Genomic DNA, 21767 nt, shown 5'->3' with positions numbered 1-21767 from the left:
CACGGCTTAGTAATGGAGAGGCATCTATAAGACACCTATGCATTACTAATCCTATAGTTACACAGTAAATAAACACAGCAAGAATAAAGTATTTTAATTGACATAATGACAGACTCCTTTAATAGATATTAATTAAACCATACTTACTGCATCGCCTATTCCACCGATGCCCTCGTTCTCCTGTAAGAGAAATAAAATAAAAAAGCAACAGTAATACCTGTCCGCCGAGAAGATATACATACTGTCCCACAACGAGTCCAGCTCTGCTACATCTGGATGCCTTTGGCTGAACTGTGACATTATGCCACCACTCAGCCTGACATCCAGACACAGCGGAGCTTGAAGATGATGACCGCTGATGACCGAAGATGTCCCCGGCGGTCACATGCATGGCAGTTCTCGCGATCAGCTCATCACGAGAATTGCAGTGTACACAAACTTCCGGCTGAAACATGGTACGACATTATTTAAATTAGTACACATACATAGTAAGCTGCGTTCCCGCACTTAATGCGCACGAGACTAACAAGATAATGCGGTTTTACTACATCTAATAATAGTGAATGGGTAATTTATGCAGCGGAGACGGAGCGTCTAAGCTACATAAATTGATGTGCTACGGTCTGGAAAAACACGCGGCATGTCCGTCTCTGCAGGGAAGCCGGAGGCGACTCGGGATGCATAGTGGAGATGAGATTTCATGAAATCCCATCCACTATGCTGTAACATCTGGACGCTGAGGGTTTGACGCTGTGGAGGTACGGAGCGTCCAACCCACAGCGGTTACTGACCATGGGAACATACCCTAAAAGGCTGGCAGTTTTGAAAGGGAACCTGACAGCTGATGCATGCTGCCCGTGGATGGGGCAGCACTTATCGGGTGCTGGCTGTATGATCTGAGGCATGTGTGTTTGACACTGAAACACTGCGGGATTTCAGAGAAAAACACAATTTAAAAAACAACAGAGACCGAGTCACATGGGTACTAGTTGGACAGGCGGGTCTCTGGAGGCTTCTCCCCATCCACTGTCCTGGAGTAACAGGTCTTTCCCTATACATGCACGTGGTCCCCGGCGGCTTCTAAAGTATTTTTTCCCTGAAACGCCAGAAACATATTTGGCTGAGATCATACAGCCAAATGTCTGATTTATGTTGCCCGTGGAACGAATCAGGTCACCAACACCTCCAAAACCAGTGTAATAACATTAAATATTATGACTGTATCACAATAAAGTCTTAATGTACCAAATCAACATTTGTAGATTTTATAAAACATCTTTAAGGCCCAGCTTGTGCAAATTAAGATTGCTTCCCCAAGACTAGTCCTGCCGCTGATCACGTAATCAAGCCCTAGTGGGTTATACACACAATTAACTTTAACGGGATTCAATAAATCTAGTTATTCACACGATCTTGTGCACACATGATTGTGTGTGGATGAAGTTGGGGACAGTACACCCAGTTTGATTGTGCATGTCCAGGCAGGCAGAAGATTGCATACAGGTATTTGTGTTGGGGACATCAGTCATGCCTCCATATTAATGATTACTAGATCCGATTATTCTGAGGCAAGTAACCAATACTGGTTAATTTGCATATGACAAATTAATTGAGACCTATTTAACATTGTGCTGGTGTTTGGGAGGTGTAAGGGACTGTACAGGTTCCTTTTAAAACTTTTTTAGCTACAGGGATTTTACTATATTCCTATAGTCTCTATTTGCCAAGTTGGCCACCCTCAGTGACTCTCGCATTGAATTATATATATGTTGAGTAATCCTCCTAGAGAATAAATTACAACCTTTTTATGTGGCATTCCATTTAAAAAAAAAAAATACATGAGTCATTATGGTGGAGTAGTCTGTTACTCTGCTATATCTATAGCGTGCAGCCAGAAAGGAGCTAGTCCACCATTTGCCGCAACATTCAGATACTGGCTCCTTCTCTCCTTTGGCCGCCCTGGCACCTGGAGAGCACATCTTTACACAATCTACACCTTCTAAGTACACCAGGAAAACCGTACCCACGTGCCATCTTTATCATATGTGCCATAGCTGAATGGATCTTGAGTGATTGGAAAAAAAGTAATTTGTAAAGGAAAAGTTAGATTTCTCTAATCCTAATATTCGCGGTCTGTAAGCCTACCTCAAGCATTTAAAATTGATGGTGTCCACGGGTGTTTGTATGCCTAGTGTATGAGACATAACTGAGAACAAAATGTTCACTCCATAGGCTTCCAATTAGATTCTATGACATTTGGCCATTAGAAGACATGGTTACAGCTAACTGCATTTTGCCGAGATTTATCTGATTAAACAAGGGTGAAATTAAAGTGAACTCAGTCACATTATGCTAGGACGTAATGTTTTTCTATTAATATGTTTTCACATCAGATTAGGCCAGTGTATTTGATTTCCATACATTATCACTAATCAGTGTTGATATAAGCAAGATTCATTGTTGTCTAATTTATTAGCCGAGAAACGAGTCCACGAGAATCAATTTCATCTCCTGTGAATCGGCGGGTCATATAATTGCACACAATCTCCCATTTACGATCACACTTCCTGAGAGGACACTCCATTACCCTCTGAATATGGATGAAAAGTGAAGGTGTCCTACTTGGGAACAGGTCAACTAAAGTCATCTCTCAGGATTTCACATTTTTGCACTCGCTGGTGTTCGGTAAAAATGTTCAAAGTTTTCACCAACATATTTTTTTTTTTTTTTGTATAATATTTTTTAAAGGGAACCTGTCACATCCCCAAACGCCATTAATCTGCAGGTTAATAGCATTCTAAAACTGCCTGGGAACTGAACTGAAAGCTCGGCAATCGGTAGGAAATTAACTTTATTCCTCCCAGCAGCCTCCAGCTTTGAGTCACAGGGATGTGATGGCGTGGCTTCAGTCCAAGTTTTTATTTTTCTCGACCGCTTATCAAAAAATCATAAACAGGCAATGTTTTTTACCAACACATTGGAAAACCATAACAAAATGATTATCAGTGATACGCCTATAATTCAGATATGAAGACCTCTGCTGCATTAAATGTAAAGTGATAATTGCAGTTAAAATCTATGTAAGTTTCTTCAGCTTCATAAAATCACGGTCACCTCTTTTTTTTTTTTTTTTTTCATGGACTGGACAAAAACATGGCCAATTTTTCCGGACCGTCCTGTAATTTCTGGATTGTTGGCAACCCTGCTTCAGTCACCCACTCCGTATACGGTGAGCGGCGGCTGTAAGTATGCCTCGGCACAATCACTGACATCCGGTTCTTCACTGATACGATGCAGTGATGGCTAGGAGTCTATGTGACAGGGCCTGCTTACAGCTGCCGCTCACCGTATACTGAGCAGGGCCTGACATTGCAAGTGGTGTCCACCACATGCCAGTGTAACAGATGAGATCCCTTTCGATGTTGCTTGTATCTAAAGGCACTTTTCGGGCGCTAGTTTTGTGGACTTGTGTTGCACTATTTGGTGCCAAGATTTTTTTTTTCTGTTTTGATTTTTCATAAAAATAAACATTTGCATAAATTTTTTTGCAAATTTTTCTTTCAACTATCCTGGCACATACAGCAGGACATCCCTGTTGGCGCAGCTTTGTTTTGATCAGTGGATTTGCATCTTTATTTTTGTGGGTATAACTTTGTCACTGAGGGACACAGAAGGCAGAGGCTCTCTAAAAAAAAAAAACAAAACAAAAAAAAAAAAAAAACAGGCGCACTCAGCTTTGTTTGGAGGAGTCAGTGGAGATAGAAGCAAAAGTGTTTCTACATCGATGATAGAAAAACATGTACCGTAAGTAGAAATCTACACATTTATGTAAGCATATTAAAAGTCCAACATTTCGGCATGACAGAGTGCAGCACTACAGAAAAAAAAACAATTTGTTTCCGCTAGCATGCCTTAGTCATGGTCTTATGGTTTGAGCCGAAACACATTGTTTTTTTTTACTGTAGTGCTGCACTCGGTCATGCCGAAATGTTGGACTTTTAATAAGCTTACGTAAATGTGATGTTTTATACTTGTGGTGCTCCTGATGAAGAAGTCTTGTACTTTGAAACGCGTTGAATAAATCCACAATTGAATGGCTACATGTTTTAGACCTTGAATCGTTCAGCAGCGCAGATTAAAATCCACAGTTCACCCCATTTTTTTTTTTACCGTTTATGATTGCCAGTGGAGATAGTTGCAGACCAAACTGTCGTCCAGCTTTCTAAAGTGTACAGGGGGCTTAAGTTTGTCAAAAGCAAACTTTCAGTTGGGTGCTCTATGGTAAAAAAAAAAAACAAAACTGATTCAACTTGATTTATTTTTTGTTTTCTGCCGGACCCTTAGGGCCACTCAATGTATCTAAATGTCTCCCTCTCCCCTTGGTACTTTGGTGGGCCAGGTCCACAGAACACTGTACCAGGTTAACTGGTACTTTCATACCTCTGCATCATTTTTGAGGTGGGTTGTAGATGCTACCGGATATTTCCAGCTTTATTATGGCCCCCGAGTAGATCTGTGATATGTTATTGAAATTGATAAGAATAGTCCCTTTATGCTTCTGCATTTAACCATCTTGTGTTTCCTCCTCAGCTGACTTAAACAATGTGAGATTCTCGGCGTACAGAACTGCCATGAAATTAAGGAGACTGCAGAAAGCGCTGTGCTGTAAGTACTCGGATGTGCTCATTGTGTTCCCCTGTCGTACAGTCACTTGCTTTCCAGTCCCTGCTTTTTCCTACATGAATTGACTTGCAAGTGTTTAACAGCTAGAGAAAAAAATCTTGTGGTTGTTGTGCCTCATAAATAAATTACCCACAGCAATGCAGCAGCTGGTTAATGATCTTTAGATTCCTGATTATATTTTCGGTTCTGTAATTGAGGTTGGCGTTAACATTTGTGCACTGAACTTTGTGATACACCTAAACAGTCAGATAACACTTTATCAGTTTTATGTCCCACTGTTTTGTCTCAGTCTCAGGGGAGAGCCATTATCAATCCTTAGAAGTAGGAAACTTCCTTTTGTCTTATGTCTATGAAAGTGATTCCAGCAAAAGATAATGGCTTCATTTCCTGAAGAGGTAAAGCAAAAGTTAGTGAACCACAAACGCATAGATTTAAAGGGCCAGTAATCTTGACCAGAGACATAGCTAGGGGTTTGGTTCAGAGAGGAGGGGGGGGGGGGTGCGGTGAAACATCTGAGTGAGCCCTTAACCACTTAACCCTGATTACAACTATGGTGGTGCACCCCAATAGTGGATGTTTGACTAATTAAAAAAAATCTCTAAACAAAGACCAACACTGATATTACCACCATATGGTGACCATATAGTGGTAGATATCAGTCCTGCAGAATATATAAGGGATTATAGTACAGTTACAGATAGTGACTTACAGCTGCCAATGTGAACATAAGCTTAATAAGGAGCTGAGCAAATTTGACAGGTTCCAGATTGTGATGGCCAAATGGCTGGGTCAGAGCTCCTCTAAAACAGCAGTAGTTCTTCTGGGGTGTTTCCAACATGCAGTAGTTATGGCCTACCAGGAGCATCCTTGTGTTAGTGAACCAGCAACAAGGTCATGTGTGTCCACAAAGCTCATGGATGTGCTTGGGAGTTGCTCTGATCCCACAAAAGAAAGTTAATGCTGGTCCAGATCGACATGACAACTTTTCAAATTTCTGGCATCATCCCCAATCTGCACAAAATCCTTACCCTGCTGATGCCCCAATGGTAGAAAGTCCTCAGACATACAAGCCTACATTTATCAAGTAGTGTAGTCCAGATTTGGGTGTAAACTGAGCCAGAAAATAAATATAAGTTTTGCAAAGCGAAAAACCGTACAAAATTTTTGACTATTATTTTTTGCCTTGTTTGCTAAGTGTTGAAAAAGTGGTCATGCAGTACTTGGAGCTGGAACGAGTCATGACGCTATGATGTTTAATCAAGAAAATGTCTCACAATTTGGCATAAATTGTCACCAGCCCATAGGAGGTGTACATTTCATTTTCTGACTTTGTTTAAAGGGAATCTGTCACCTATTTTTTGGGCTATGAGATGCGGCCACCGCCATTAGGGGCTTATCTACAGCATTCTCTTCTTTGCTTCTTTCCTCTTCTTTGCTTCCTGTTGAGGGCAGAGCAGAGTATTGCAGTACTTTCCTTACACATTGTGTCAGTCAAAGCCTTTTCTCGGTCCCGGCCTTGGGAGGATGGCAATAACTTTTCCTTTGACTAACTGTGCTGTGTGAAGGGGGAGGATCAGCTGACCTTAATCGGATCCGTGTATCCAGAAAAATCTGCTGTGCAGTTCCTTCTCTTGTCCCAGCACTCTGTTGCTGTAAACGTGGGGGCACTCCAAAAAGGATGCTATTTGTACTACCCGCTTGTCCTAGACGAGGAGCCTCAATTTCCTACCTCCTCTCACCACCAAAACCACACGTAACACAACCTTTTCAGTCTCCCTCACACCACCAATTGCCACTTATTTTCCAATCAGAAAAACAAATTGCAATACCAAAGTAAGGCAGAGGGCAGCATAATATTAAATAATTTACCTCCTCCCAAGTCAAGACGGGAATCCAGTGTCACAAATGCAATCATGTAAGGAATAGAGAACACACCATATGACAAATAACATACATTAGTAATGGTTTTTCTGGTCACTACATCTACAGCATTATAGAATACTGTAGATAAGCCCCTGATGGCGGTGACCCTATCTCATAGCCCAAAAAATAGGTGACAGATTCCCGTTAATTGGAATGGGCTTTTTAACAAATTTGGCACAATTTACTCCTTTTAACTTTTTCTTAGATTGGCCAGTCATCAGTTTTCTTGCAAAGTCATCTAGCAGACAATATTGGGCAGGGATTTAAAGTTCTGCCCGATTGGTTTTATGGTCTGAAACTGTCATACAGGCACGTGTATCCGTGCTTTACGTTGGGAAAATCTGGTTGGAGATTCTCGTGGCAAATGCACCAAGCATGAAAAGGAAACAATGTTACGCAGTTTTATGGCTGGTGTTTGATTTCTATACATTTTCTCGATTGTGTGCACATAACTATTTCATATAGTCCGCCCCAAAGAACGTCTAAGACCCCTACATAATCAGAGTGAAGCTTGATCTGAGAAGAACTTATGGAAACTGTAGAATAATTTCAAGAGACAGCAGCAGTGTAGGCTCGTGATGGCTTCCCCAAAAGCCTGTAGAAAGGGATTTATGACACTGAAAAGGCATGAATGTCTGTACAGTTACCATACGTGTGTGCCTCCTTCTTGTAGCGCATTCACCTAACGTGCCGGAAGGCTTCTAATAGCACAGCACAGTAATAGCATTCACCCCTTTCAGTCTTTCACTTCTGTGTTGTGCAGACATTAGATGTCAGGCAGGTAGTGAACGCTTCCTGGGGGGAGGTCGACATGCTATTACCATGACAACCAAAGATTTTCCGGGACCATGATTACCGCTGCCATGGCAATTCAGTGATTTTGTCCACTCTATAAATCAAAACTCTGGAGTTTGCAAGTATTTCTAGCTGTAAACATGTAATTAAGGGATATTTCACCAACGTGTTTACGGATTGTTGTTATACCCTGTTGTGTTTTCTGGGAAGCCTTTCGTGTTTTTGTTTCAATGCGTGTGTTTTAGACCTTTTGAATCTAAAAACTGATCTTTCTTCAGTGTCTGAAACTTTTCCCATTGCCGCCAATTGCAAATTGTTTATCTGATATACTTCGTTCATTTGTCTTCAGTTGTAGAATCAACCCTGGTGTGCACAAAAGGTATTGATGCTGATGGACCAGCATGGTCTGCAAACATTTGGCTTCTTAGATACGATGTTGCGACACCAACATGAAAAGTTGCGGAATTGTGGAAATGACAGCATCGATAGACATGTTTAAGGGGAATCTGTCAGCAGGTTTTGGCTATTTAGGGTGCACTCACATCTGCGTATGCAAAGTAGCTGAGATTCTCGGCCAGAAAAGTTGGAGTGTGTCATTTTTTTTTTTTTTTTACTCACCTAGCATCCACATGCCATGCGAGTGCTATGTGAGTGTGCCTCTTTTCCCTCACCTAGCATCCGCATGACATGCATATGCAATCCGTATGCAATGCATTTAACGTCGGCTTTTATGTACAGTAATTCTCTGTCATATCAAGCTACAGTGCCTTGTGAAAGTATTCGGCCCCCTGGAACTTTTCAACCTTTTCCCATATGTCATGCTTTAAACAGGCTCCTTGCATCTTCTCGCCCAACTACTTGCACCAGTGACCCATTTCCGTCACATCTCCTCCAGTCCCTTTCCTCTGCTGTCACCCCTCACCTAACTAAAATATTTAACCTCTCGCTCTCTTCTGGTATTTTTCCCTCCTCATTTAAGCATGCCATCATACATCCACTACTTAAAACCATCCCTCGACCAAAACTGTGCCGCTAACTATAGACCTGTCTCTAATCTTCCCTTCATCTCTAAACTCCTGGAACGTCTGGTCCACTCCCGTCTTATCCGCTATCTCTCAGAAAACTCTGTTCTCGACCCTCTCCAATCCGGTTTCCGCTCTTTACACTCCACTGAAACTGCCCTCACTAAAGTCTCTAATGATCTGCTAACAGCTAAATCAAATGGTCATTACTCCATGCTAATTCTCTTGGATCTCTCTGCAGCATTCGACATTGTGGATCATCAGCTCCTCCTCACTATGCTCCGTTCCATTGGCCTCAAGGACACCGTTCTCTCCTGGTTCTCCTCCTATCTCTCTGACCGCTCCTTTACTGTATCTTTTGCTGGTTCCTCCTCCTCTCACCTTCCCCTTACTGTTGGGGTCCCCCAAGGATTGGTTCTAGGCCCCCTCCTCTTCTCCTTGTACACTGCCCCTATTGGTCAAACAATCAGTAGATTTGGTTTCCAGTACCATCTCTATGCTGATGACACCCAATTATACGCTTCTTCTCCTGACATCACTCCAGCCTTTCTAGAAAACACCGGCAATTGTCTAAACGCTGTGTCTAACATCATGTCCTCACTATATCTGAAACTGAACCTGTCAAAGACTGAACTCCTGGTGTTTCCTCCCTCTACTAATGTACCTATACCCGACATTGCTATTTCTGTGTGTGGTTCCACTATTACTCCCCAGCAACAGGCCCGCTGTCTTGGGGGTCATATTTGATTCCGAGCTTTCCTTTGCCCCCCACATTCGATCAGTGGCTCGCTCTTGTCATCTGCACCTCAAAAACATTTCTAGAATTCGACCTTTTCTTACTTTTGACTCTGCAAAAACTCTTACTGTTTCTCTTATTCATTCTCGTCTCGACTATTGTAACTCTCTTCTAATCGGTCTCCCTCTTACAAAACTCTCCCCTCTCCAATCTGTCTTGAATGCTGCAGCCAGGATCATATTCCTCACCAATCGTTACACCGATGCCTCTAACTTGTGCCAGTCATTACACTGGCTACCCATCCACTCCAGAATTCAGTATAAACTTATTACCCTCACCCACAAAGCCCTCCATGGCTCAGAACCACCCTACATCTCCTCCCTTGTTTCAGTATACCACCCTACCCGCGCCCTCCATTCTGCTGATGACCTGAGGTTAGCATCCTCAATAGTCAGAACCTCCCACTCCCGCCTCCAAGACTTTACACGTGCCGCGCCAATTCTTTCGAATGTACTTCCCAGGTCAATACGATTAGTCCCCAATCCCCAAAATTTTAAGCGTGCCCTGAAAACGCATTTATTCAGACTGGCTATGATTCTATGATTCTATGGCCTATCGCCTCAACACATTAACCTAATCTATCCCTGTGTGGCACAGCTAAAAGTTTTACCATAACCAGATTTCCCGCATCATGTTCCACATGCTTTATGCATCCATTAGCCCTCTGTGTCTGTACTGTTACACACTTAACATTATGGCTGGTCCATACAATCAGGGCAACTGTTACCACCCACCTTTCGTGTCTACCTCTTTCCTCATAGACTGTAAGCTTGCGAGCAGGGCCCTCTTTCCTCTTGGTATTTGTTATAATCTACTGTATGTGATTATTGTTATGCTGTAATGTCTATTGTCTGTACAAATCCCCTCTGAAATGTAAAGTGCTGCGGAATATGTCAGCGCTATAAAAATAAAATTTATTATTATTATTATTATTATTATTATTATTATTATTATTATTATAAACATAAAGATACCAAATGTAAATTTTTGGTGAGAATCAACAACAAGTGGAACACAATTGTGAAGTTGAACGAAATTTATTGGTTATTTTAAATTTTTGGGGAAATTCAAAAACTGAAAAGTGGGGCATGCAATATTATTCAGACCCTTTAACTTAATACTTTGTTGCACCACCTTTTGCTGCGATTACAGCTGCAAGTCGCTTGGGGTATGTCGCTATCAGTTTTGTATATCGAGAGACTGAAATTCTTGCCCATTCTTCCTTGGCAAACAGCTCGAGCTCAGTGAGGTTTGATGGAGATCGTTTGTGAACAGCAGTTTTCAGCTTTTTCCACAGATTCTCGATTGGATTCATGTCTGGACTTTGACTTGGCCATTCTAACACCTGGATACGTTTATTTGTGAACCATTCCATTGTAGATTTTGTTTTATGTTTGGGATCATTGTCTTGTTGGAAGACCAGTCTCCGTCCCAGTCTCAGGTCTTTTGCAGACTCCAACAGGTTTTCTTCAAGAATGGTCCTGTATTTGGTTCCATCCATCGTCCCATCAATTTTAACCACCTTCCCTGTCCCTGCTGAAGAAAAGCAGCCCCAAACCATGATGCTGCCACCATCATGTTTGACAGTGGGGATGGTGTGTTCAGGGTGATGAGCTGTGTTGTCTTTACGCCAAACATATCGTTTGGCATTGTTGCCAAAAAGTTCGATTTTGGTTTCATCTGACCAGAGCACCTTCTTCCACATGTTTGGTGTGTCTCCCAGGTGGCTTGTTGCAAACTTGAAACAACACTTTTTATGGATATCTTTGAGAAATGGCTTTCTTCTTGCCACTCTTCCATAAAGGCCAGATTTGTGCAGTGTACGACTGATTGTTGTCTTATGGACAGACTGTCCCACCTCAGCTGTAAATCTCTGCAGTTCATCCAGAGTGATCATGGGCCTCTTGGCTGCATCTCTGATCAGTCTTCTCCTTGTTTGAGATGAAAGTTTAGAGGGACGGCCGGGTCTTGGTAGATTTGCAGTGGTATGATACGCCTTCCATTTCAATATGATCGTTTGCACAGTGCTCCTTGGGATGTTTAAAGTTTTGGAAATAATTTTGTATCCAAATCTGGCTGTAAACTTCTCCACAACAGTATCACGGACCTGCCTGTTTTTTTCATAGAATCATAGAATCGTAGAGTTGGAAGGGACCTCCTGGGCCATCTGGTCCAACCCCCTGCTCAAAGCAGGATTCGCTAAATCATCCCAGTCAGATGTCTGTCCAGCCTCTGTTTGAAGACTTCCATTGAAGGAGAACTCACCACTTCTCGTGGCAGCCTGTTCCACTCATTGATCACTCTAACTGTCAAAAAGTTTTTTCTAATATCTAATCTGTGTCTCCTCCCATTCAGTTTCATCCCATTGTCTAGTCTTTCCTTGTGCAAATGAGAATAAAGTTGATCCCGCTACAGTGTGACAGCCCTTTAGATATTTGTAGACAGCTATTAAGTCTCCTCTAAGTCTTCTCTTTTGCAAACTAAACATTCCCAAATCCTGCAACCTTTCCTCATAAGACAGGGTTTGCAGACCGGTCACCATTCTGGTCGCTCTTTTCTAAACTTGCTCCAGTTTGTTGATGTCTTTTTTAAAATGTGATGCCCAAAACTGGACACAATATTCCAGATGAGGTCTGACCAAAGAGGAGTAGAGGGAAATAATGACTTCACGTGATCTAGACTGTATGCTTCTGTTAATACAATCTAGAATTGCATTTGCCTTTTTTGCTGCTGCATCACACTGTTGACTCATATTCAGTCTGTGATCTATTAGTATACCCAAGTCTTTTTCACTTGTGCTGTTGCTTAGCCCTATTCCTCCCATTCTGTATATGCTTTTTTCATTTTTATTTCCCAGATGTAGTACTTTGCATTTTTCCCTGTTAAAAACCATTCTGTTAGTTGCTGCCCACTTCTCCAGTTTATATCTTTTTGAATCCTCTCACTCTCTTCTCTAGTATTAGCTATCCCTTGGTCTTCATGATGCTCTCTGTGCCTCAAACAGAACCCTGAGACTATCACAGAGCAGGTGCATTTATACGGAGACTTGATTACACACAGGTGGATTATATTTATCATCATTAGTAGTGTTGAGCGATACCATCCGATATTGAGAAATATTGGATCGGATTGGATCGGCCGATACCCAAAAAGTATCTGGTATCGCCGATTCCGATACCGGCAGTCCCATTCAAGTCAATGGGACAAAAATATCGGAATTAAAAAAAACCCTTTCTTTACTTGCACATACTGTTCGGCAGGGGGGAAGAGTGTGGGCGGTGCGTGGGCGGACACTGTGCGTGGGCGGACACTGTGCGTGTCTGTGCGGGCCTGCCGGGGGTCTGTGCTGGCCTGCCGGGGGTCTGTGCCGGCTGCCGGGGGTTGTGTGTGTGTGCAGGCATCGTCCGATGGAACTACAAGTCAGATCGGGCTATGCCTGCTACTATGACAGTGATTGACACATTAGCCAATGATGGGACAGTAGTAGTCCCATCATCCGGCTAATGTGTTGAATGTAAAAAAAAAAAAATACTACATACATACTACATATATACAACATTCATACAACATACATACATACATACTACATATACACAACATTCATACATACATACTACATACATACTACATATATAATACATTCATACAGCATACATACTACATACATACTACATATATACAACATTCATACAACACACATACATACTACATATACACAACATTCATACAACATACATACATACTTCATACTACATACATACTTCATATATACTACATTCATACAACATGCATACATACTACATACATACTTCATATATACTACATTCATACTACATACATACATACTACATATATACTACATTCATACATCATACATACTGCATATATAGAACATTCATACAACATACATACTACATACATACATACTACATATATACAACATTCATACAACATACATATTACATACCACATACATACTTCATATATACTACATTCATACAACATACATACATACTACATACATACTACATATATACTATTTTCATACAGCATACATACTACATATATACTACATTCATACAACATACATACATGCATACTACATATATACTACATATATACTACATTCATACAACATACATAGTACATACTACATATATACTACATATATACTACATACATACTACATACATACTACATACATACTACATACATACTACATACATACTACATTCATACAACATACATACTACATACATACTACATATATACTACATTCATACAATATACATACTTAGTACATACATGCAACATGCTACAGACATACAAAATACATACTACATACAATACATTCATACAATACATACATATAGACATACAGTACATATAACATAGAGTGCATACCATCACTTGTCACTTTGATCCCCGAAGCCAGTGTCATCTATAAAAAATATGAAAATAACAAACAAGCGATATACTCCCTGATCCGCAGAAATCCACGATTGTCCCACGACTATCTCCCGTGGAGAACAGCAGCATCAGCTGATGCGACCGCTCTCTAGGGGCCCCAGGAATTCAATGACGGGAGGTAGGTATCCTTCCGCACTGTATTCCTCCGCCACTGTAAAAAAATAGTCCCTAGTCTCACTTTTGGCATTGCTGTGTGAGAAAACTCCCACACAGCTTTTGCCATAAAGTGAGATCAGTGAACTATAGTAACCTCTCAGTGATGCAGTGCAGGAGATCGTCGTGGGACACTCGTGGATTTCTGCAGATCAGGGAGTATATTGCTTGTTTGTTTTTTTTTCATATTTTTTATAGATGACACTGGCTTCGGGGAACAAAGTGGCAAGTGATGGTGAGTATGTACTCTGTTATATGTACTGTATGTCTATATGTATGTATTGTATGAATGTATTGTATGTAGTATGTATTTTGTATGTCTGTAGCCTGTTGTATGTATGTAGTATGTACTATGTATGTATGTAGTATGTACAGTTGTGGCCAAAAGTATTGACACCCCTGCAATTCTGTCAGATAATACTCAGTTTCTTCCTGAAAATGATTGCAAACACAAATTCTTTGGTATTATTATCTTCATTTAAATTGTCTTAAATGAAAAAACACAAAAAGAATTGTCCTAAAGCCAAATTGGATATAATTCCACACCAAACATAAAAAAGAGGGTGGACAAAAGTATTGGCACTGTTCGAAAAATCATGTGATGCTTCTCTAATTTGTGTAATTAATAGCACCTGTAACTTACCTGTGGCACCTAACAGGTGTTGGCAATAACTAAATCACACTTGCAGCCAGTTGACATGGATTAAAGTAGACTCAACCTCTGTCCTGTGTCCTTGTGTGTACCACATTGAGCATGGAGAAAAGAAAGAAGACCAAAGAACTGTCTGAGGACTTGAGAAACCAAATTGTGAGGAAGCATGAGCAATTTCAAGGCTACAAGTCCATCTCCAAAGACCTAAATGTTCCTGTGTCTACCGTGCGCAGTGTCATCAAGAAGTTTTATGCCCATGGCAGTGTGGCTAACCTCCCTAGATGTGGACGGAAAAGAAAAATTGACAAGAGATTTCAACGCACGATTGTGCGGATGTTGGATAAAGAACCTTGACTAACATCCAAGCAAGTTCAAGCTGCCTTGCAGTCCGAGGGTAGAACAGTGTCAACCCGTACTATCCGTCGGCGTCTGAATGAAAAGGGACTGTATGGTAGGAGACCCAGGAAGACCCCACTTCTTACCCCGAGACATAAAAAAGCCAGGCTGGAGTTTGCCAAAACTTACCTGAAAAAGCCTAAAATGTTTTGGAAGAATGTTCTCTGGTCAGATGAGACAAAAGTAGAGCTTTTTGGGCAAAGGCATCAACATAGCGTTTACAGGAGAAAAAAAGGCATTCAAAGAAAAGAACACGGTCCCTACAGTCAAACATGGCAGAGGTTCCCTGATGTTTTGGGGTTGCTTTGCTGCCTCTGGCACTGGACTGCTTGACTGTGTGCATGGCATTATGAAGTCTGAAGACTACCAACAAATTTTACAGCATAATGTAGGGCCCAGTGTGAGAAAGCTGGGTCTCCCTCAGAGGTCATGGGTCTTCCAGCAGGACAATGACCCAAAACACACTTCAAAAAGCACTAGAAAATGGTTTGAGAGAAAGCACTGGAGACTTCTAAGGTGGCCAGCAATGAGTCCAGACCTGAATCCCATAGAACACCTGTGGAGAGATCTAAAAATGGCAGTTTGGAGAAGGCACCCTTCAAATATCAGGGACCTGGAGCAGTTTGCCAAAGAAGAATGGTCTAAAATTCCAGCAGAGCATTGTAAGAAACTCATTGATGGTTACCGGAAGCGGTTGGTCGCAGTTATTTTGGCTAAAGGTTGTGCAACCAAGTATTAGGCTGAGGGTGCCAATACTTTTGTCTGGCCCATTTTTGGAGTTTTGTGTGAAATGATCAATGTTTTGCTTTTTGCTTCATTCTCTTTTGTGTTTTTTCATTTAAGACAAATTAAACGAAGATAACAATACCAAAGAATTTGTGTTTGCAATCATTTTCAGGAAGAAACTGAGTATTATCTGACAGAATTGCAGGGGTGTCAATACTTTTGGCCACAACTGTATGTAGTATGTATGTAGTATGTATGTAGTATATATGTAGTATGTATGTATGTTGTATGAATGTAGTATGTATGTATGTATGTAGTATGTATTGTGATAATACACTCCGGGATCGCCTTTGCTGGGGTCAAAGGTCACATGCGTTCAGCATGAAACTCAGGCGCACAGCCGGGGTCAGGGTATAACTGACACTGGGTCAGGTTTATTTAAGGTGAAAGCAATGCATAAAAGAAATAAAACATAAAACAAATCCTTGCCTGTCCGGCACTAACTAAACAAGGTACAACCTAACTACCAACTGGCGGGCTTCTCCCGTCCAGCCAAACCACAGTTGCTGTGGGCACTGCTTTCACTCACTTGTGTCTCTCACACAGACAGGCTCTCTGTGTTCCCAGGCTGAGACACTCACACAACCACCTGGCATCCTTTTATATCCGCCTCCCATTATTCATTAGTCACCAGGTGAGATACTGACCAGACTAGGCCACATAGGAAAGGTATCTGGGCGAGATATACCTGCCCTCATCCACTATTCCCACATGATTCTCACAGTATGTATGTTGTATGAATGTAGTATGTATTTAGTATGTATGTTGTATGAATGTTGTATATATGTAGTATGTATGTTGTATATATGTAGCATGTATGTAGTATGTATATATTTTTTTTTTTTTTTACATTCAACACATTAGCCAGATGATGGGACTACTCCTGTCCCATCATTGGCTAATGTGTCAATTACTGTCATTGTAGCAGGCATACCCCGATGGGACTTGTAGTCCCATCGGACGATGCCTGCACACAGACGCACAGACCCCCGGCATTCCCGCACAGACCGCGCATCATGATGACATCATTTCAGCAGCCAATCACAGCCACAACAGTGGCTCATTGCATTATGGGAACTTCCGATTCCGGTATCCGATATTGTAAAAATATCGGTACTCGGTATCGGAATTCCGATACAGCGAATATCGGCCGATACCCGATATTTGCAGTATCGGAATGCTCAACACTAATCAATAGTCATTTACGACAACATTGGATCATTCAGAGATCCACAATGAACTTCTGGAGTGAGTTGGCTGCACTGAAAGTAAAGGGGCCAAATAATATTGCACGCCCCATTTTTCAGTTTTTGAATTTCCACAAAAATTTAAAATACCCAATACATTTTGTTCAACTTCACAATTGTGTTCCACTTATTGTTGATTCTTCACGAAAAATTTACATTTGGTATCTTTATGTTTGAAGCATGATATGTGGGAAAAGGTGGAAAAGTTCCAGGGGGCCGAATACTTTCGCAAGGCACTGTAGTCTTCCAATTAATAAACAATCTTATATACAGATATAGATAGATCATGGATAGAAATAAATAAATATATTATTGGAATATACAATCAATGCTTTGCATGTGTAGTTTTCTGTACTTGTATTTAGCTAATAAGGGAAAAAATGGTGTGGGATGCCCCTTATTTTTATTAACCAGTTGAAGAAAGGAGACAGCTAGGAGCTAATTAATATTGGCTCACAGCTGTCCACTTAGCCCTTACTGGTTATTAAACAGGGGTGATTACTCCAAAAAAAAAAATGACGTGAGGTGACCCAAATTTCCATGTCCCCTTCCCAGCCTATTAATATCAGTCCTCAGCTGTCTGCTTAGCCTTTGCTGGTTATTAAAAATAGAAGTGACCCCACGTGATATCCCTTTTTAATAACCAGTAAAGGCTAAGTAGACAGCTGTGAGCTTATATTAATAGCCTGGGAAACTCCATGTTTTATTGCCGCTTTCTCATACTAATAAGACCAGCTATCAGCTGTTTGCTTTCCATCAGCTGGTTAAGGGGGACCCCACCACATTTTTTCCTATATTTATTAGCTAAATACATGCACAGTAAGCTGCATGCCACTGCACTAATTATATATTTCAATTCCTACTTTCTTTCTATAATATTCTGACAGTTCACACTGTGAATTTACTGTACTTGGCTGATGAAATATCGGGGATCCTAGGAGATAGGGGTGTAAAAATTGCATGGCACACGCTTTTCTTTTTCTCTCGCACCCATTGACTTGCATTGGTGCATCTCGGCCGTTTTGCACTACCATATGATTTTTTTCTCTATTTCTCTTCCCTCACCCCAATTCCAGGCGAGGAAAAACCAGGAGATGAACACTGCTTAATTGGCATACATTTGTTGTGAGTGCAATGGGTCATTCCATGGTAACTTGCTTCACAACACAGTTAGTAACTTACATTACAATAAGTTTACTTCTCATATGATGTAATGGTACTGTGACGTAAGTTACCATCAGTTTTGTAGCATAAGTTACTACACTGTGTTGTATCATAAGTTACCAAGTTATAACACTGTATTTTGTATTTAATTTGTATTCTTGAAAAATCAAACTGTGTTGAAATCTATTGAGAATAGTTTAATGTACAATATACATTCACTCATTTTTGTGCCTGCCTTCAAAGAAAAGTCTGTAGCCATTATTAACTCAGTTTTTGGCTTGTGAATGTAACGCAAGTTACCATGGAATGACCCACTTGCCGATTTTATGTGAACGAATCTTTGCTCTGAGGGCAGCATGAAGCTGCATGCTGTGCACTGTTTCTATACAATGAGTGTTTTATCAGCAGGGAATTATCACTGCCAGACTAGGTGCCCCATGAATCCTGATCCAACTTTGCACCCACCATTGATTAGATTCTTACTGTAAATATACAATGTACATAGAAAGCTGCTAATCAGGGTTAACTTGCTATTCACTGCTACATGCTACATCTAAAAACTTCTCACAATCATGGTCTCTTTAATACGTTTGAGTCTCTGCACTTGCATATCTCGCAGCTGTGTGAGGGGAGCCAGGGCCGTAGTCGTGGCCAACATAGATTGCTCAAACGCACCCTCGTCTTTCGCCACATACATACAATATCTCCTTTGCAGCGTACCTTTTGTAATGCCTTCTGTACCATCTGATCTGCTGTGGGTTCACTCCTACTGGTTTCACACAAAGAGAGACGTAGTCCAGTTTCAGCTTCTAACAGACAACTTTACTTGTATTCTTTCACAGTACGTCCAGTTCAGTTACAGCAACTTCACAGGGAGCATCACCGTACACATCCTTGTCTATTACTGTGCTTTTCCGTATTTTTTATAGAATGCTCCCATTTCGTCCAGTACGGCAGCGTTCCTACCTCTTTCCAGCTTTGCTACCTTCAGGAGTTCCCCTGTCCATTTCGCCCCAGACACAAAGGCATCTGCCCATGTAGTAAGCTGCCACATCTTGGTGCTACCCTGCATTCCACTGTTGCTGAATCTTCCAGTACTCAAGCCCTGGACAAATGGGCTCCTATCTTATGAACTTTGCGGGGTCACTGTGCTGTCCCGGGCTCTAAGCCCTACAGGACTGTCTGGGCTCCCTGGCCCTTCTGACTACAATCAGGAAATACTTCTTGCTTACCCACAGAGGGCCCCTCTTAAAATAACTATTTGTTACACTAAACCACTAAACTCCTATCCCTGCTCGGCTATGCCCCCCTGTAGTGGCTAATTCTATAACTGCATTGACCCTATCTAATATATACAGTACAGAAGTTTGGACACACCTCATTCAAAATTCAAAGAGTTTTCTTTCTTTTCATGACTATGAAAATTGTAGATTCACTCTGAAGGCATCAAAACTATGAATTAACACATGTGGAATTATATAATTAACAAAAAAGTGTGAAACAGCTGAAAATACGTCTTATATTCTAGGTTCTTCAAAGTAGCCACCTTTTGCTTTGATTACTGCTTTGTACACTCTTAGGATTCTATTGATGAGCTTCAAGAGGTAGTCACTGGAAATGGTTTTCACTTTACAGGTGTGCCCTCTCAGGTTTAATAAGTGGGATTTCTTGCCTTATAAATGGTGTTGGGACCATCAGTTGTGTTGTGCAGAAGTCTGGTGGATACACAGCTGATAGTCCTACTGAATAGACTGTTAGAATTTGTATTATGGCAAGAAAAAAGCAGCTAATAGTCTATTCAGTAGGACTATCATCTGTGTATCCACCAGACTTTTGCACAACACAGCTCATGGTCCCAACCCCATTTATAAGGCAAGAAATCCCACTTATTAAACCTGACAGGGCACACTTGTAAAGTGAAAACCATTTCCGGTGACTACCTCTTGAAGCTCATCAAGAGAATGCCAAAAGTGTGCAAAGCAGTAATCAAAGCAAAAGGTGGCTACTTTGAAGAACCTAGAATATAAGACATATTTTCAGTTGTTTCACCCTTTTTTTGTTAATTGTATAATTCCACATGTGTTAATTCATAGTTTTGATGCCTTCAGAGTGAATCTACAATTTCCATAGTCATGAAAATAAAGAAAACTATTTGAATGAGAAGGTGTGTCGAAACCTTTGGTCTGTTCTGTGTGTATATATCAGCATCAGGTAATTATATACAATTATACAAACAAGCAACTTGTGGAAAGGGAGTGGAGCATCACGCGGTCCCGGTACACCCCTCACAGCTGTTAGAGAGCCGAAACGCATAATGGGATTGGATGTGTTGCGACTGTCGAACAGCTGCGAGACATGCAGGCGTGGTGACTCGAACATAGTTTTTGATCACGGTGAAGACACTTGGTTATCACATGAGCGTGCTTGTGTAACGCCTTATCTGAGCATGATCGCTCACCACTAATGGTTGAAATTTTTGGCAAGATTTTTCTTTTTAAATGAAGTTTGAAGATTTTTTTTTATTTTTATATTCCTTGTGAGATGGTGACAAGACAACAGGTTGGAATTGTTGTATTCACCCAAGATTGTGTACTAGGCCGCAGGAAGTATTGACTAATCCAGGAAAAGATGGGCGAGGTATAAGGAATCCATGAAAGCCGGACTTCCCTAACACAGTACCGTATGTTTTGCTAAGAGCTTTGATAACTTCTCAGGTCTGCAGTTTTAGGGCATGATAGTCTAGTTGCCCTGCTTTTCTCTCTAGCCCTCAGTCAGTCCAAGGGTTGGGCTGATTTATTATTGGGTTTAGATAGGAGCGTACTTTAGATGGACGAAAACTGTCAGAAAAGGAATAAAGTGTCTATTCCACTGCTAGTCTCCAGCTGGTGCTATTTGTGTGCGGTAACACGCATCCTATTTTGTTTCTTTCTGGTGGTTGGTAGTAGGCCACCTGTATCGGTGAAGCTGAATTCTAGTTAATGCTCAGCCGAGCAGAAGATAATTTGTGTTTTGTGCCTGGATGTAAAGGCTTTGCAATTATTTTGTACATCATCAAGAGAGAACTGAAAAGCCCTGTTTGTTCCGAACTTCTGCGTCCCTGTCTCTGACTGCAGTGATCACATTTTGCCTACTGCGGCACAGCTAATCTTGTAGAACTTAAAAGGGCCAGTAAAAAGTGAGAAGTAGCTGTTGACATTTTATGATGTCTTCTTTTACATATTTGCAAATAGAAATTTGACATAACGATCGTGAAGCCATAACCTACAACGTAGACCTCCATCTGTTTCCTAGTCTGGTTGTAGCATTATAAGTGGGATTTTTTTTTCCCTTTTTGAATGGAAATAGATTTTTTTTTTTTTTTTTTTTAATCCTAGGACAGAACGACCTTAACTAGTTTCAAAGATTAATTTAGCTGAGAAACGCTGCTTGATGTTTGGCTAGAAAGCCTAGAGAGAACATGCAATTTTGTAGCTATGGAAATCAATACATATTCAAGGTTCTCCTTTATCTTTTATGAGTTGGAAATCCACTACTTGGTTCTCTTCATAGCTAAACTGAGGTTATCATATATCCTTATTTTCAAATGTGTCTTGTGCCGATAGGCTTGATGGTCTGGCAAGACCTAAAAATTACATTTGATTTGGCTGTCAGAAGGCTTTGAACTATTGTATTATATATAT

At 41.0% G+C, this 21767-nt stretch overlaps 1 protein-coding gene across 9 annotated transcripts in view; it reads left to right on the top strand.

Moving 5' to 3' along the window:
* DMD (dystrophin) overlaps positions 1-21767 on the top strand; it is a 3834938-nt gene that overhangs the window by 3665504 nt on the left and 147667 nt on the right. For all 9 annotated transcript variants that reach the window (XM_073550686.1, XM_073550687.1, XM_073550688.1 and 6 more), the window contains one exon: positions 4591-4665. In XM_073550686.1, coding sequence (XP_073406787.1) covers positions 4591-4665 — 75 coding nt within the window. The remainder of the gene's footprint in view (positions 1-4590; positions 4666-21767) is intronic.

The sequence above is a fragment of the Dendrobates tinctorius genome, unplaced genomic scaffold (genome assembly GCF_039654945.1).
Source record: "Dendrobates tinctorius isolate UK_male_01 unplaced genomic scaffold, ASM3965494v1 ptg000166l, whole genome shotgun sequence".
Taxonomy (NCBI): domain Eukaryota; kingdom Metazoa; phylum Chordata; class Amphibia; order Anura; family Dendrobatidae; genus Dendrobates; species Dendrobates tinctorius.
The sequence above is the reverse complement of the archived record's forward strand: the minus strand, read 5'-3'. Positions and strand labels throughout refer to the sequence as shown.